Source organism: Maniola jurtina, chromosome 21, assembly GCF_905333055.1.
Source record: "Maniola jurtina chromosome 21, ilManJurt1.1, whole genome shotgun sequence".
Classification (NCBI taxonomy): Eukaryota; Metazoa; Arthropoda; class Insecta; order Lepidoptera; family Nymphalidae; genus Maniola; species Maniola jurtina.
The window spans coordinates 3,265,078-3,284,479 of record NC_060049.1 but is presented as its reverse complement, the minus strand read 5'-3'; the positions used below and the strand labels follow the sequence as shown (position 1 = coordinate 3,284,479).

At 35.9% G+C, this 19,402-nt stretch overlaps 1 protein-coding gene across 2 annotated transcripts; it reads right to left on the bottom strand.

The window, feature by feature from the left end:
* Nucleotides 1–538: 538 nt before the first annotated feature.
* LOC123876184 (protein FAM114A2) lies at nt 539–17,416 on the bottom strand. Of its 2 annotated transcripts, none has more exons than XM_045922354.1 (11): nt 17,144–17,416; nt 7,826–8,017; nt 7,299–7,460; nt 6,689–6,905; nt 5,774–5,919; nt 4,999–5,104; nt 4,151–4,276; nt 2,941–3,082; nt 2,183–2,374; nt 1,287–1,410; nt 539–884 (listed from the first exon to the last, which is right to left on the bottom strand). In XM_045922354.1, the coding sequence occupies exons 1-11, from the start codon at nt 17,321–17,323 to the stop codon at nt 810–812; spliced, it is 1,662 nt and encodes a 553-aa protein (XP_045778310.1). In that variant the 5' UTR covers nt 17,324–17,416; the 3' UTR covers nt 539–809. The 2 variants fall into 2 exon arrangements, with proteins under 2 accessions (XP_045778310.1, XP_045778311.1); XM_045922355.1 differs by having other exon boundaries at nt 7,844–8,017.
* Nucleotides 17,417–19,402: the final 1,986 nt, after the last annotated feature.

Here is a 19,402-nt window from a genome sequence, read left to right as displayed (position 1 = left end):
GTAATTTTTAAACTACATATTTTTAGAAAAATCTAAAACACAGATACAGATATTAGTTTTTAGAATATTTCTGCAAAATTTCATGGACTTTGGTTGCTTAATATTCAAATGAAATTGGAACTACGATTGTATGGAGTAAGTGACGGAGAGAGCCCTGTTAACTAGGTAGTGAATAGGTAGGTGCATTTACCCTATAGGGTAAAGTCATAAGCACAGATAGGGTTGGTTCTTCCAACATCAATAGGGTAAAGTCACGGGGTTATTAATTTTAGTGCCATGTGGGGGGTCATTATTTGGTGACACCTGAGCCCTCCAAAATGTGAAATTGCAACGGAATTATTTCGTGCCCAGTTTTCCGCTAAAGTTTCTGACCTTAATTATTTAACTACACCAATGAAGTACAGACCTTATTGCTTGAAGAATCCTATTATCTACGGTTCATATAATTATAATTTAAATGGGAAAAGGGTAGTAAGAAAGGGAACAGCTACAAAAATGATAATAATTTTTGTACCTTATTTTAATTCAAAAAAATATGTGCAAGTAAAGCATTCGAGATTTTATTGTCATAATTGTAACATTCACGTATATTACAAAATAATATAAATTTTGTCATTTTCTCTAAAAACAGTTTTTCTTCTTTACTAACACCAATAGATGTCATATGAATCCAATTTGCTATATAAACTAAAATTAAATTATTATTATGTTAAAAATAAAAATTGTAAGCTTTAGACACTATAATATATTATTTAATCAATATAATATCACAATAATAAAATATAATAATAAACAGTGAGACTTGAATTTTACACAGCACCGATTTGTACGATAGGTAAAGCCAACTGGAATGCATTTTCTATGTATTTCGAACTGTTGCCGGCCTGTGGATGAAAAACACAATTTTATTACAAGTGTAAATTAAAAATTTATAACAACAAGTAAAGGTTACAGTAACTAGAAAAGAGCTAATAACTTTCAAACGGCTGAACCGATTTTCTTCGATTATAGCTAAGAACGCTCTCGATCAAGCCACCTTTCAAACAAAAAAAACTAAATTAAAATCGGTTCATTAGTTTAGGAGCTCCGATGCCAGAGACAGACACAGATACACACGTCAAACTTATAACACCCCTCTTTTTGGGTCGGCGGTTAAAACTCAGCCCAGTAATGTAGGCGCTACGGTGGAACACAGAATCCAATACAAACATACATACATATTCAGACTGCTAAAATTATAACCCCTCCTCTTGGCTTTGCCGTAGTCGGGTAAAAATATAACTTACCTCTAAAAATACATTAGTGATGTAGTTATTAATCTGTTCTTTATCTTCTGACGTATGGTTGGTCAGTTTCTCCGTAAACTGCGTTGCCAGTTCACTGATGTGTTTTGTTAGAACTACCGTCATTCTGGAAAAAAAAATAGGAATTAAATAATATTGCATTGTACCGGAACGCGAAATCGCTTGGCGGTTTTGCCGGTAGTTTAGTGTCCAGCCATGGCCGAAGCCTCCCATCAGACCTATTGAGCTGTCGATCACAGTTATTATCACTGATGATTTGATAATAATAATAGGTGATAATAATAGTGGGTAATAATGATATGATACCTACACAGATCGAAATCATACTTAAATGTGTATAGAGTACTCTAAAAGACCTGGGACCTCACCGCATTATTATCCCAAAACACCTACCATTTAATTGCTTAAAATGCACGTAACTCCGAAGAGTTAGTAATAATGCACCCAGGATCGAATACCGAATCCTTCAAACAGGAGGCGAACGTTTTTTATTTTATTCAGATACAAGTTAGCCCTTGATTGCAATCTCACCTGGTGGTAAGTGATGATAATCTAGGATGGAAGTCGGCTAACCTGGAAGGTGAATAGCAGTTTTCATTAAACCCATATTTTGGTATCTACACGGCATCGTACCGGAACGTTAAATCGCTTGGCGGCACGGCTTTGCCAGTAGCGTGGTAACTTGCCACGGCCGAAGCCTCCGACTAGACCAGACCAGAAGTTTATAAATTATAAAATTCCAAATACTTGCCGGGAATCGAACCCGGGACCTCACACTAATAAGACCACAGCGCTTACCACTGTGCTAGGAATGTCGTCAAAATCATTAATCTATTAACGTTTTAATCACTAGGGGCTATTAACGATATTTTACTCACTGAGTAAGAGCATCGGCTTCATCAGCGGTGGACCTCCTAGTCTTCACCAGCAGCATCTCAGCAGTCTTGTGGTACAGTTCCACTGATAAGGCGGTCGTGTGAGCGAGACCGCTGACCGCTTTTTTGTATACAGCCTTCTCTGTTACACTTGGGTCGCTTGTTTCGAGCCATGCTAAGATTTCTGTGTACTGTCTGAAAGAATAGTTTTATCCATTACTAACTGATTCGCCCGGCTTTGCTCGGATGGAATCTGAAGTACAGCTGTATTCATAAAATATGTCACTTCTGGATAAAGTAGCTCGCTGATGGTAGAAGAATTTTTGAGGTTAGTTCAGTAGTTTAAGAGTTTATCGATTACAGATAAACAAATCTTTCCACTTTATAATTTTATATAGTATAGTCTAGCTTTTCCTGCTACTTCGTGTAATTTATAGCCTACTATCTGATGCCCGCGACTTCGTTCGCGTAGATGTAGTTTTTATAAAAATCCCGGGGAACTCTTTGATTTTCCGGGATAAAAAGTAGCCTATGTGTATAATCTATCTTCATTCCTAGTTTCAGCTAAATCCGTCCAGTAGTTTTGTGTGAAAGAGTAACAAACACACACACACTCTTACATATTACATACACACAAACTTTCGCCTTTATAATATTAGTGTAAGCCTATAGCACAGCCTATAATGTAGCTATCTATCAGTCAAAGAATTTTCAGAAACAGCTCATTAGTTATGGAGATTACCTATTGCATAGGGACTTACTTAATGAGAGGTTGGAACTGTATTTTAAGTCCTATGTCTCTAGTGGCTTTTTGCAGTCGTTCGTGCAACGCGTCCGGCTTGGACGCGCCTTCTGATGTTTCCTCGTCTTCTTCATCTTCTTCCTCGGGCATTTCGCACAGTTCTGGAATTTCATAACAGTATTTTTTTAAAGTTTTCATTGTGTATTTTTTTATTAAAATATTTTTAAAATCCCCTTATATTAAAGCGGAATTTACATTACGGAATTAGTGGCACGAAATTAGTTTCACAACAGTAATGCATGCATTGCGAAGTTAGACGTTTACACGTGCAATTGATAATGAAATTAATGCCGTGAAACTAATTTCGTGCCACTAATTTCGTAATGTTAATACCGCTTAGCATGTTTAATTAAAATTACTTTGTGTTTTATTTGAATATATAAAATTCATACCCATAATGATCCTTATTAAGTTATATAAATGTTAAATTGAAACAGTCTGTCAGTGTATTTATTACCTTTTCACAGCTAAATTGATCTTGAAGAAACGCATAGAGATAGTTTAAATCCGGGAGACGGATATAGAACATATTTTATCCTTAGGATATGAAACAACAAACTACCATCAAAGTCCTGCAAGGCCGTCAACGCAGTGGCGGTTCCTCTGGTTACTGCAAATGTTCATGAGCGATGGTAATCACTTAACATCAGGTGACTCGCCTGCTCGTTGTTTGTATATAAAAAAAAAAACAATTCCCACAGGATTTTTATAAAACCTAAAACTTTGCGGTCGATTTTCATAAATCGGGAGCTGGGGGACCCTGAATAGCCAAGGGGCTAAGCCTGGTACCCAAAAAGCCCTTATAAATATCCGCCCATGTTATAACATTGTATGGGAGCTGTGTCTTTGTGCTCGACCATAGCAATAGGGAAATTTCCCCCCGAGCGGTGTTGTACTCGGGGCGCCAGCTGGGCCGACGGTTGTGCGTTGAAACTTCTAAATATAGTGCAGTTTGATAAACACTCTGCCAATGCGATTGAAAGTTGAGTGTTTCTCCTTTGAGTTTCCAATTAAGCTACCCGTGCTGCCATCTAAGCCATGGGTCGTGAGTTATCAGGCTGGGGTTCGTGTATCGAGCGTTGTTGATTGATTGAGTGTAGAAGCGACATCTGCTTTGTGAATGTGGCAACCGCTACAACATCAAACATATCAGATCAGAGAATACTAACCTGCAACTTGCTGTAACGTTTCCTTAATGTCCTGTCGCTTGTCAGGGTCAGCACTCCGCAGCCGCTCCTCTATCCTCATACTGACTTGCTTTGACAGCATTTCTAACGCTTCTAAGTGGACTAGACCTGAAATATAAAGGACATAGATATAGAAACTATTCAATCTTTGAATCCAAGGATTTTGGACATTAACTAGCATATGAAGTAAATCCATGAGTAAAAAATTTTACAAATGTCCAATAGGTATTTCATGTTGATGTTTGATTTATTTATTAATTCTTATTTGTTTATACTTTTTATTGCACGCCCCCAAATTAAACATATCCACTAACATTATCCATACTCATATTATAAATGCGAAAGTGTGTCTGCCTGTCTGTCTGCTACCTTTTCACGGCCCACCAGTTTAACCAATTCTGACGAAATTTGGTACCGGGTTAGCTTATATCCCGGGGACGGACATATGTTACTTTTATCCCGGGAAATCAAAGAGTTCCCACGGGATTCCCAAAACCCATCAGCTTAAGCGATTTGTATGAAAGGTACCGAGGTAGCTTGCGTCCCTGTTATTGAGATAGGCAACTTTTTATCCCGGAAAATCAAACAGTTCCCACGGGATCTTTGAAAACCTAGATCCAGGCGGACTAAGTCGCGGGCATCCTCTAGTTGTCTATATATCAACGATGATCTTACGTACGGACGCATTGACTAATACTTGGAATGGAAATAATTTATACCCTGACATAACACATAGGCTACTTTTTATCCCGGAAAATTATAGAGGTCCCGTGGGATTAAAACCAATATCCTTACGGACGAAATTGCGGGTATCGTCTAGGAGGGTATACCTTCAAAATCATCGAACAGTGTCTCGTAGTGCACCTCCTTGGCCTCCCGTTTGGCCTCTTTCAACTGGTCCTCTTCATCTGCCTTGGCTTTAGCCTCCCGAAGCACCTGATATGTAATTTTTTTAATTTAATTAATTCCCAGGTGCAATCTAATCTTTCAAATACAATACGATCTCGGATACGTTTATCACACCAATATGAAAGGCGAAAGTTTGTATGTGTGTGTATGTTTATTACTTTTTCACGCAAAAACTACTGGACGGATTTGGCTCAAATTTAGAATGGAAATAGATTATACTCTGGATTAACACATAGGCTGCTTTTTGTCCCGGAAAATCAAAGAGTTCCCACGGGATTTAAAAACCTATATCCACGCGAATGAAGTCGCGGGCATCAGCTAGTAGTTTAATTAATAGTTTAGGAAGTGAAGGGATCTGATGGATGGACAAACACAGCCTACTTTTATTCTGAATATCAAAGACTTCACACAGGATTTTTAAAAGCCTAAATCCACGCGTATGAGTAACGAGTATCAGCACTAGATGGTAGTATATGGTGATGGTTGCTTGTATAGTGTGGCATATGATTATAAATTGAACACGTGAAAAGAGCAACTGCCGAATTTCTTACTGGTTCTTTTAGGTAGGAATGGCATTCCGAACCAGTAGTATTTTATTTTGACAATTCAAAAGCATTAGTAAAAGTTTACTTGAATAACAACATATTCTATTCTATGACTATGATGAGAAGGAATAAGACATAGTGAAAGAAGTACCTGTGACAGTACAGGCTTATCACCAGAGTCTAGACCCAGCATGGCACGTTTCTTGGCTAAGCCTGGATCCCCGTCCTGCAGGACCTCCATCGTCTTCTTGCCTATTGTTTCTAAAGTGTCGAGACCGCCTGCTATAACTTTTGTACCTATAATAAGCAAGTAAAATATATCTATTAAGTGAAAAATATTTTTTATTTTATTTTTTTAAAGAATATTAGCCATGCTAATCATGACTAATACCCCGCTTTCCCATCTAATTAATCCCCTCTAATTAAGCGTTAAGCTTGTGCCAGGAGTGGGTACGACAATAGTGCAACGGGTGGGGTTTGAACCGCCGACCTTTCGGGATTCAGTCCGTTCCTCAACCGTTGAGCTATCGAAGCTCTTACATCACTACTTAATATAAATACCCATATTATAAATGCGAAAGTGTTTGTTTATTGGTTTTTCCTTTAATCACGTCACAGCGAAGCAATGGTTTGACGTGATTTTTGCTTAAGTATAGTTGAAGACCTGGAGAGGTGACATAGGCTTCAAATTATCTCCGAAAATGAAAGAGTTCCTAAAGGATTTTTATAAACCTACAATCCACGCTGGCAAAGTCGAATCCACATTAACTAGCACCTAATATACAAGTGTAAATTAAAAATTTATAACACCCCCGACAAGTGAAGTATACAGTAACTAGAAAACAGCTGATAACTTTCAAACGGCTGAACCGATTTTCTTGAATTATAGCAGAACACTCTCGACCAAGCCACCTTTCAAACAAACAAAAAAAAACTAAATTAAAATCGGTTCATTAGTTTAGGAGCTATGATGCCACAGACAGATACACAGATACACACATCAAACTTATAACACCCCTCTTTTTGGATTTGGGGTTAAAAAGAAGTAGTATAAAGTTGAACATACCTGTACTTTCAACGAACTTAGTAACACCAGAAAAGAGATTACCAAACGGGAATGCACCATCATTAGCACTATGACTACTTTGCTCTGATTTTACTTCAGTGCTGTTTCTCCTGTCATCATCTGTGGTATTTGGTTTTGTGTCATTCTTGGCGGATATCCTCGCTAGTTCCTCAGGGTCTGGAGCGCCAATGCCTGTTTCTAGTACTGTTGAAATGCCCTGTCATTTAAAAAAAATGTTGGTATGTAAAAATGAAGTGTAAATTTGAAAAGCAGTTATAGAAACCATATAATGTCTGTCTGTCTGTTGTGTCTGTCCAAACTTATGAGGTATTTCCTGTGAACCTAGAATCATGAAATTTGGCAAGTAGGTAGGTCTTCTAGCTCAAGTAAAGGAAAAAATCCAAAACTGTGTGGTTACATCACAAAAAAAAAATGAAATGTGTACATGAAAAAATTTATTTACTAAATCATGTATAGATGGCGCTGTTGTCATTAACTTGCAATATTAAGTACACATAAAAATGTTATAGTATTTTGTACGGAACCCTTAGAGTGCGACTCGGACTCACACTTGGCCAGTTTATTTTAATTACGACTTGATTTTACTTACTTGTGAAACATGAGTGGTCAAATTGCTGAAACTGGCTGTGGCTGAACTTAATAAAGAATCCACACCCCATCCCCAACCCCATCCTTCACTTTTGGTTGGCGGTTGGGAATCTGGTACTTCCTTAGTGGTTTGTGCTTGAGGCCTTAGGTTTTGTGGTTGTTCCTGAAATGTAAACATTTGATTTCATTAATATAGTTACATCATACAAGGTATACACTAACACTTTTTTTAGAACTCAGCAAGTTAATAAGAGTTAGCGCCATCTATATGTGATTTAGTGAATTAAATTTTTCATGAACACATTTTAATTTTTTTTGTATGATATAACCACAAATGCATGGTTTTCGGATGTTTTCTTTACTTGTGTTATAAGACCTACCCAGGTCTTCTCAGGTCTACCCAGGTTTTCTTGACAGACACAACAGGCGAACAGACGGACAGATGAACAGACAGACAACAAAGTGAGCCTATCAGGGCTCTGTTTTTTCTTTTCAGGTATGGACCCCTAAAAATCAACAAATGTGTACCTTAGGAACTACACTAACATTGTCATCTCCCCAATCATCAAAAGTATCCCAGCCAGAGTTGTGTGAGTCTTCTGACTTAGCTGTTGGTACTTCTGTCTTGGCTGGTGCCTCGATTTCTTCTTTTTGAGGAATGTTACTAGGCTCTGAATCTTCTTCTATGTCAAAATCGTCCCATCCATCTTTTGGGATATCCTGAAAATAATATTAAGTATATTATGTATTTAGTATTGCACTTGCGAGCAATGTAATTTAAATGGGCTAAGCTAAGCATAATACTATAAATGAGACACTACATACAACATACAACACATAACTGAGTGGGTTCCTGCAGTACTAGAGTGGTGCGGAAGGGGTGTGATGATGTGACGCGATAGCTTAGTTATTTGTCAACATGTGACAAGTGACAACGGTAACCCTCCCGCACCACTCCACTATGGCAGGAGCCTAGTCAGTTATCCTATACTTATAGTATAGATACTTGTTACTCTTTTAACTACAGTAGACCCCCGGTAATCCCACAAACATTTTGCAGGGCAGTGTCGGACTATCGAATTTGTCGGATTATTATAGAGTACTGCCTAAGACCCCCTATAGTCCGGAAATGTTTACAAAAGATGTAACAAAGAAAATTTTTCACCACCCAATAGGTGAAAAATTTAAAATAAAATTTATTTAAAAAAAACACAAAACAATAGAATTAATTCCTTACTTTTACTTCCAGCTGACAAAATATATATATATAAAATGGATATAGGGAAAACCTTCGGGCGCCAGCCAGCTGGATAGAAATCTCCACAGATAGACTTGCCGAGGCCTGGACTTTTAATCGCAAGTCAGAGATTCGGTCCACCTAGCCGTGCTCTCTATTCCGGGACGCCAAATGTCCTCAAGAAATAAATATTGGTGAATAAAAATCAAAGAATTTAAAATTTATTATTAAAAATTAATTTATTAAATTTCTAAAGTTTTATACAAATTTTATTTATTAAAGAGGAAAAAAAAAAAATATGACAATTTATAATAGGTATCGCCCCTTTTGTTCTTGTCTTAATTTTATATGTCATATATATAGATACAATGATCAAAAATAAACAAACTTATAGTACCTGGGCCACATGGCCACACACTAGGTTATAAAAAAATAAAGTCCAAATTATCACAAAATTTGTTAAAATAGAGAATAAGCTAGGCACATGTCGAATATCTAACTAATTCCACAGGCCGAAAACTGCATTCCATCACACCAATTCCGGGATGGAATCCGATATAAAACGTAACATGTACGATCCAAAATGAAATTTACGGGAAAATCCTCATGATAAATGCTCAAATGAGGCGTTAAATGATAACAATCTAGGATCAACGATCTAGGATCAACGGCTGTAACAAGGAAATGTTAGGTTAAAATTTTCATTCATTTTCTTGTTGGAAAATTCAATGTTCTAATGGCGAAATTGGGTAGAAAAATGAACACTTACCGCTAAAAGCGCCGTGTCCTACCACTCTATAGCCCTCTGGCCCATAAATATGTATTATACTTATTTAGTTTAACTTTCACATTTTTAAAAATTAATAATTGACGAGCAAATGTTTGCGTGTCTATGTAGGAAGAAAAAGTGAACCTTCAAAATGGCCACCGAAAGATGCCAACTTCATTCGGTAAACGAGCTGTCAAAAATGTTACTAGTTTTTTTTTCCAATATGAAAGAAGGTTTGACAGATCGTTGAATTACATTCCCAAACGTCACGCCTTAGAAACGTCATGGTGAAGTTTGGGACACTGACATATGACGTATAAAAGGTCTACTAACAGATTTCAGGTTATGTTAATAAAAATATGCGATCTAAATAAAGGATGTAACGGGACCGCTAAGGTACACGTTACAATTTCCCCTTTCTAGAGAAAAGAAAAAAAACCTTTTTTTTTTTCTTTACCCTAAACAATTCTATAAGACAAAACAAAGGGAACTACCAAACAAAAGGAAAGTTAAATATCTAAATTTATGTAAGCCAAAACAACCAAATAATCATTAATAAATACAGATTGAGAAGCAATCCATTAAAACAAAATTCCTAAACTAGATTTGCATAGTATTGGTATACTACTGTCCAAGACACTAGCATCAACGCTGTGAAATGGCAAACCAAACTAGCGAAGAAGGGAAGAAAACTTTCTAAAGAGGGTGTGATTAGGATTGGTATACTACTGACCAAGACACTAAGCATCAACGCCGTGAAATGGCAAACCAACCTAACACAACATAAGCCAAAATAAAAAGAGTCTAGAGTTAGTATGCAACTGATCAATCCACTGAGGCACCCTCGCCGCGTATTGACGAACTAACCTAGCTAAGGGGTTTTCGGAATGGTATGCAACCGAACAAAGCACTCAGGCACCCTCGCCGCGCATTGTCGAACCATCCAAAATAAAGATGCACTACAAAAGAGCAACACCTAAAACATCGTCCTGCCTAAAGCAAGGACCTAGCGAACATGTCCACATGTGTGAGACAAGGCCAAGGATGAGTACTAAAGACCCACATAGAAAAAAATATATACATCTACTTGCCCGATAAAACAGACACAAGCAGGAGGATAACATGGAGCATGTGCCAACCATGATCCCACAAAAGATCTGTACATATTTACAAAACTACCTGACTGACTATAGCAGAACAAGCAGGAGGATAATACGGGGCATGTGCTAAACCGTAATCCCTTAAAAGAAAACTATACATATTTACAACAAAATTAGGTAATACGGTGCAAACAAAGGCAAAACCGCAACCAAAAATGAGTTCTTCAAGAGCCTGGTGAAACGAAGCAACTGCATAACCGCTACCAAAAGATCTCTTATAAACAGAACTATAAAATCAAAAATATACAATATATACAAAAAGGAGAGGTAATGCGGAGCAACTGCATAGCCGCAACCTACAAATCGGTAGGACTGACAAAGGAGCCAAAAAAAATCCTACACAAAATAATAATGAGTCCTTATTGTGTTAGCTTCTGCTAGATTCTTTTCCTGTTAAAATTAATTTTAAGTTTTAATTTTGTCAAATTTTAAGAATATCTTTTATATGGTATCTACCTGTACTATTTTTTTCCAAATCTTTTAATAAATATACATTATCTGAAATTTTCTTTATTATTTTACATTTAACAAATTTAGGGGCTAATTTTGCGGAAAAGAAAGAAGCAGCATTGGATTGCACAAAGTTGCGCCTCCAAACTGTGTCTCCAACACAATAAGAAATGCTTTTTCTTCCTTCATTGTAGTATTTGGCATTTCGTCTATATGACTTGGCCAGATTACTAACAGTTTTATCAAAAATATTACTCAAAGTAAGAAGTGCGTCCGAATAATCTGAACGACTACCAATAGTTAACTCTGAAGGGTCAGAGATAGAATAAAATTTATGTAAGGATCCATCAAGGAAAACTTCCCTACCAAACATAAGAAAATTAGGTGTGTATCCTGTAACTAAATTAATGGTGCCATTAATAGCTGCCTGAACATGGGGTAAATACCTATACCACGTTCTATGATCGTTCTCAACATAGCATGCTAGACAAGTCTCAATAGTCTTATTAAAACGTTCAACTGGGTTATTCTGAGGAGTATGTTATGAAATATTTTTGGAATATTATATTCTTTAGCAAAATTCAAATTTATTTAAGTTATTTGCAAGTCTAGAATCTTTTAATCTTTGATATTTATTTATCTAAAATGCTGAATGAATTTAAAATCTTTTGAAAGTAAAATAATAATATCATCTAGGTAACAGGACTTCGTTATCAAAATCTGGTCCAAACAAACAATCAGAAAGTCTGTGTAATTCGACGGTGCATTTGTCATACCAAATAACATCCTAACGAATACAAATAGACCACGACCTGGGACTACAAACGCTGTCTATTCTCTAGAAGATTCTTCTAACAAAATTTCCAAAAAGCCTAAAAAAAAATAGATAAAATTAAGTAAAATAGATTTTCCATCGTCGTGCACCTATCATTTTCAAGAGAAAACTGGCCACAGCGACACCTATCAAGTTTTTGGCTCCGTTTCTTACAAAGAAATGGCCTTTTTAGGTAAAAGGTAGCATTTTCACTAGTAACACATAAATAATAGTAATATAAAAACCTCAAAATAAACTACGCTTATTAACTAGGCGAGCACACTTAAATTAGCTATGCTAAAACAAACATCTTAGTATCTAGGCATACAATATTCAAAACAAAAATAAGTTACAAGAATACAATACACCTTAAAATATTACAAAAAATACAAATTAAGACAAGAACGAGAACAATTAAAATATTTATTCACCAATACTATGAGAATCAACACAACTAGGTTCCCAAATAAAAATCAGGTCCCTGTTCGGGGCTGCCAATTGTAACTCGTCTTATCTTAATCATCAAAAATAAACAAACTTATAGTACCTGGGCCACATGGCCACACACTAGGTTATAAAAAAATAAAGTCCAAATTATCACAAAATTTGTTAAAATAGAGAATAAGCTAGGCACATGTCGAATATCTAACTAATTCCACAGGCCGAAAACTGCATTCCATCACACCAATTCCGGGATGGAATCCGATATAAAACGTAACATGTACGATCCAAAATGAAATTTACGGGAAAATCCTCATGATAAATGCTCAAATGAGGCGTTAAATGATAACAATCTAGGATCAACGATCTAGGATCAACGGCTGTAACAAGGAAATGTTAGGTTAAAATTTTCATTCATTTTCTTGTTGGAAAATTCAATGTTCTAATGGCGAAATTGGGTAGAAAAATGAACACTTACCGCTAAAAGCGCCGTGTCCTACCACTCTATAGCCCTCTGGCCCATAAATATGTATTATACTTATTTAGTTTAACTTTCACATTTTTAAAAATTAATAATTGACGAGCAAATGTTTGCGTGTCTATGTAGGAAGAAAAAGTGAACCTTCAAAATGGCCACCGAAAGATGCCAACTTCATTCGGTAAACGAGCTGTCAAAAATGTTACTAGTTTTTTTTTCCAATATGAAAGAAGGTTTGACAGATCGTTGAATTACATTCCCAAACGTCACGCCTTAGAAACGTCATGGTGAAGTTTGGGACACTGACATATGACGTATAAAAGGTCTACTAACAGATTTCAGGTTATGTTAATAAAAATATGCGATCTAAATAAAGGATGTAACGGGACCGCTAAGGTACACGTTACAATTTCCCCTTTCTAGAGAAAAGAAAAAAAAACCTTTTTTTTTTTCTTTACCCTAAACAATTCTATAAGACAAAACAAAGGGAACTACCAAACAAAAGGAAAGTTAAATATCTAAATTTATGTAAGCCAAAACAACCAAATAATCATTAATAAATACAGATTGAGAAGCAATCCATTAAAACAAAATTCCTAAACTAGATTTGCATAGTATTGGTATACTACTGTCCAAGACACTAGCATCAACGCTGTGAAATGGCAAACCAAACTAGCGAAGAAGGGAAGAAAACTTTCTAAAGAGGGTGTGATTAGGATTGGTATACTACTGACCAAGACACTAAGCATCAACGCCGTGAAATGGCAAACCAACCTAACACAACATAAGCCAAAATAAAAAGAGTCTAGAGTTAGTATGCAACTGATCAATCCACTGAGGCACCCTCGCCGCGTATTGACGAACTAACCTAGCTAAGGGGTTTTCGGAATGGTATGCAACCGAACAAAGCACTCAGGCACCCTCGCCGCGCATTGTCGAACCATCCAAAATAAAGATGCACTACAAAAGAGCAACACCTAAAACATCGTCCTGCCTAAAGCAAGGACCTAGCGAACATGTCCACATGTGTGAGACAAGGCCAAGGATGAGTACTAAAGACCCACATAGAAAAAAATATATACATCTACTTGCCCGATAAAACAGACACAAGCAGGAGGATAACATGGAGCATGTGCCAACCATGATCCCACAAAAGATCTGTACATATTTACAAAACTACCTGACTGACTATAGCAGAACAAGCAGGAGGATAATACGGGGCATGTGCTAAACCGTAATCCCTTAAAAGAAAACTATACATATTTACAACAAAATTAGGTAATACGGTGCAAACAAAGGCAAAACCGCAACCAAAAATGAGTTCTTCAAGAGCCTGGTGAAACGAAGCAACTGCATAACCGCTACCAAAAGATCTCTTATAAACAGAACTATAAAATCAAAAATATACAATATATACAAAAAGGAGAGGTAATGCGGAGCAACTGCATAGCCGCAACCTACAAATCGGTAGGACTGACAAAGGAGCCAAAAAAAATCCTACACAAAATAATAATGAGTCCTTATTGTGTTAGCTTCTGCTAGATTCTTTTCCTGTTAAAATTAATTTTAAGTTTTAATTTTGTCAAATTTTAAGAATATCTTTTATATGGTATCTACCTGTACTATTTTTTTCCAAATCTTTTAATAAATATACATTATCTGAAATTTTCTTTATTATTTTACATTTAACAAATTTAGGGGCTAATTTTGCGGAAAAGAAAGAAGCAGCATTGGATTGCACAAAGTTGCGCCTCCAAACTGTGTCTCCAACACAATAAGAAATGCTTTTTCTTCCTTCATTGTAGTATTTGGCATTTCGTCTATATGACTTGGCCAGATTACTAACAGTTTTATCAAAAATATTACTCAAAGTAAGAAGTGCGTCCGAATAATCTGAACGACTACCAATAGTTAACTCTGAAGGGTCAGAGATAGAATAAAATTTATGTAAGGATCCATCAAGGAAAACTTCCCTACCAAACATAAGAAAATTAGGTGTGTATCCTGTAACTAAATTAATGGTGCCATTAATAGCTGCCTGAACATGGGGTAAATACCTATACCACGTTCTATGATCGTTCTCAACATAGCATGCTAGACAAGTCTCAATAGTCTTATTAAAACGTTCAACTGGGTTATTCTGAGGAGTATGTTATGAAATATTTTTGGAATATTATATTCTTTAGCAAAATTCAAATTTATTTAAGTTATTTGCAAGTCTAGAATCTTTTAATCTTTGATATTTATTTATCTAAAATGCTGAATGAATTTAAAATCTTTTGAAAGTAAAATAATAATATCATCTAGGTAACAGGACTTCGTTATCAAAATCTGGTCCAAACAAACAATCAGAAAGTCTGTGTAATTCGACGGTGCATTTGTCATACCAAATAACATCCTAACGAATACAAATAGACCACGACCTGGGACTACAAACGCTGTCTATTCTCTAGAAGATTCTTCTAACAAAATTTCCAAAAAGCCTAAAAAAAAATAGATAAAATTAAGTAAAATAGATTTTCCATCGTCGTGCACCTATCATTTTCAAGAGAAAACTGGCCACAGCGACACCTATCAAGTTTTTGGCTCCGTTTCTTACAAAGAAATGGCCTTTTTAGGTAAAAGGTAGCATTTTCACTAGTAACACATAAATAATAGTAATATAAAAACCTCAAAATAAACTACGCTTATTAACTAGGCGAGCACACTTAAATTAGCTATGCTAAAACAAACATCTTAGTATCTAGGCATACAATATTCAAAACAAAAATAAGTTACAAGAATACAATACACCTTAAAATATTACAAAAAATACAAATTAAGACAAGAACGAGAACAATTAAAATATTTATTCACCAATACTATGAGAATCAACACAACTAGGTTCCCAAATAAAAATCAGGTCCCTGTTCGGGGCTGCCAATTGTAACTCGTCTTATCTTAATCATCAAAAATAAACAAACTTATAGTACCTGGGCCACATGGCCACACACTAGGTTATAAAAAAATAAAGTCCAAATTATCACAAAATTTGTTAAAATAGAGAATAAGCTAGGCACATGTCGAATATCTAACTAATTCCACAGGCCGAAAACTGCATTCCATCACACCAATTCCGGGATGGAATCCGATATAAAACGTAACATGTACGATCCAAAATGAAATTTACGGGAAAATCCTCATGATAAATGCTCAAATGAGGCGTTAAATGATAACAATCTAGGATCAACGATCTAGGATCAACGGCTGTAACAAGGAAATGTTAGGTTAAAATTTTCATTCATTTTCTTGTTGGAAAATTCAATGTTCTAATGGCGAAATTGGGTAGAAAAATGAACACTTACCGCTAAAAGCGCCGTGTCCTACCACTCTATAGCCCTCTGGCCCATAAATATGTATTATACTTATTTAGTTTAACTTTCACATTTTTAAAAATTAATAATTGACGAGCAAATGTTTGCGTGTCTATGTAGGAAGAAAAAGTGAACCTTCAAAATGGCCACCGAAAGATGCCAACTTCATTCGGTAAACGAGCTGTCAAAAATGTTACTAGTTTTTTTTTCCAATATGAAAGAAGGTTTGACAGATCGTTGAATTACATTCCCAAACGTCACGCCTTAGAAACGTCATGGTGAAGTTTGGGACACTGACATATGACGTATAAAAGGTCTACTAACAGATTTCAGGTTATGTTAATAAAAATATGCGATCTAAATAAAGGATGTAACGGGACCGCTAAGGTACACGTTACAAAGAGTACCTTGTAATCCGACAAATTACAGATCCAATGATAAGATTCTATATGTTATATGTATATATTTACTCTGAAGTATAAATCATACTTCACTATATATGTCTAAATTAAACAATATTAACGTCGTTAATGCTATAGAACTTACAAAAAATAATAACTTTACATTAGGAAATAATAATGTACAAACAAATGTACACATTAAAATAAGAAGATTGTCAAAAATATTCAATAACAACATGTCGCAATGTAGTAGACATGTCGGATTACAGGGGTGCCGGATTAGACAGGGGCCGAATTACCGGGGGTCCACTGTATTCAGGTTTAGTTATTTTATTTGCTATGTAAGTATGAAAAATGGAGCTTTTATCTTTTAGCTTAAACCTAGGATTCTAGACTGAAAGACTACTATCACAAGTTTGAGATTATTTATTTTTTCTTGTAACATTTTCTATAAACTAGGTACTTAATGTAGTCTGTTTAATGACAGTTCATCCGTAAGAACTTGGTAGGAAATGGCATTCCAAATCAGTGGTGAATTATTTTGACAATTCCAAAGCACTTGTAAAAGTTTACTTGAATAAAAATCTATTCTATTCAGTTAAGTAATTTGAACAAAAAGTTAGTGGGTAACCATAATATTGTTCACAGCTGGAAATACATAAATGTATAAACAGCAACTGGACATCATTTAGATTTTGTAATAAATGTTATTGACAGAGGAACGCCTAGGTTGGAACACTCACATCTTTTTTAGGCACTGCCAGCTTATTTAAAGCGGATTCTTGTGGTTTTCTATTGTCCTGATCAGATTCTACATTGTCACTGTAATTTGATGATGATAATCGCTTTTTCCTTTCCCGTTTGTTTGGGCTGCTATGACCTTCGTCTGCGCTCTCAAAATCATCGCTATCACTGGAGGGCATTTTGGAAATAAATAATGGAAATTACTGAAAATACACCCAAAAATTCAATATTTTGTCTACGTGTTTGACAGAACAACGTTATGTTTTTGCAACTTGTTTGACAATGACAGGGCACCCTTGACAGTTGACACACGTCAGATTGCGACAACAATAATTGCGTTTTGTTCACGTTTTCGAAAGAAACGGAACGTAATCGTAATGCCTAAAATGGTAATCTGCATTTAAATTCTTATTTAATAAACTATGAAGCTGAAAAAGTTATAATTAAAACTTATGCTATAACGAAATAATCATTAAATTTAATTTAAGATAGTTATTACAATTTTCTTTTATTTAATTCACTAATCAAGAGCTTGCCTAAAATGAAACTGATTTTGATAGAATTTCGAATTACATGACGTCCAGCGTTGCCAGAATGTTACTTTTGTAACATTTTACGTTACTTTTGACCCCCTCATGTTTCCTCCATGTTACACGACTCAAAATGTTACTTTACGTTACTTTTAGGACTTCATAAAAATATTCAAATTTTTCCCAGCAAACCAAAAATAATCGTGAAACGGAACGCATCCAAAACAGTTTTCGTTTGTCGTAATTGGCCCATTTGTTAGTTTATTTCACTTTCTCTAAGTTATTGGTCTAAGTTCACTTTGTTTTGTAATTACTCTGTGATTAAAAAAGTGTTTTGTTTGTTTTTCTCTGTGACTCAACTTTGTATTGGCCAAAGACCTTACACTTAAGGTCTTTGGCTAATAGTTATTCGTGGACTTCGTCTGTGGTGGCGTTTGCTGGCGCGCGTGTTGTGACTTTTTGGAGTGTTTTTTTGTTAGAAGTGGCCGGTTTTTGTGTTCTGCTAGTGTTTATTGGTGGTGGAACTGACCAAGGAACTAACTGGGAAGCACTCTAAAGGGGCGCCGCGTGTATGTCGGCGGGCGCCGGTACAGACAGAAGTCCATTCTTATACATATAGTTTTCCTAACTTGTAAATAACTACAACCTTGACATTGGCTTTTCAGTGTAAAGCCAGACGAGAGAAAAAAAAAAGTTATTCGTTGCGGGGTAGTGATATTGTAGAAGGTATCTAAGTACAAAAAAAATTGTACCTTTATTTCGTCAAAATTCGAAAGTGATTGGTTTGTTCGTTATCCTTATCGACTGTGTATATGTGTTGCTAACACTACTTGCTTGGTAAGTAAATGTTGTATACAATGTAGTTTTAAGTAAATAAGTAAGTAGTTAACTAATTAGGGAATCAGTAATGCAAAAACAAAGTCATAGTATTTGCAACTGAAAGCAGTTTGTTTTTGTATTGAATGTCATCTTATTATTAAGTCACATTAGTTTCCAGAAGTTCATTTAGCTATTTACTACTTAGTTATTGTTGTAGGTAACTTCGGTTTTCTTTACAGGAATGAGAGCGAGCTGAGTAGATACCGGCCGGCGTAACCTAAAATTTGAGTTTTGCTATCGAATCTATCGATCTCTTTGCTGAGACCAAGGTAATTAGTTAGGTACCTACCTAGTATTGTTCAGTTAACAAAACGAATTTGAAATTTCCGCGTAATTTTGTTCACTGCGTACCTACCTAGTGCGTTTTTTTTTTTATTCTCTCGTCTGGCTTTACAAAGATTAGCCAATGTCAAGTTTGTAGATATTTTCAAGTTAGGGAAACTATATAAGTAAGGACTTCGTCTGTGCCGGCGCTCGCCGACATACGCACGGCGCCCCTTTAGAGCGCTTCCCAGTTAGTTCCAGCATGGTTCTAGCACCAAAAACGCCAGTGAAACACAAAAACCAGCCACTTTTAACAAAAAAAAAATGCTCCAAAAAGGCACCACACGCGCGCCATCAAACGCTACACAGACAAAGTCCACCTAGTGCGTAGCCTCTCAAACTCAAACAGTCCTGTGTTGCCAGATCGCCCGATATAAGACGATTTTAATCTTTTTAACCCCCGATCCAAAAAGAGGGGTGTTATAAGTTTACGTGTGTATCTGTGTATGGCATCGTAGCTCTCAAACTAATGAACCGATTTTAATTTAGTTTTTTTGTTTGAAAGGTGGCTTGATGGAGAGTGTT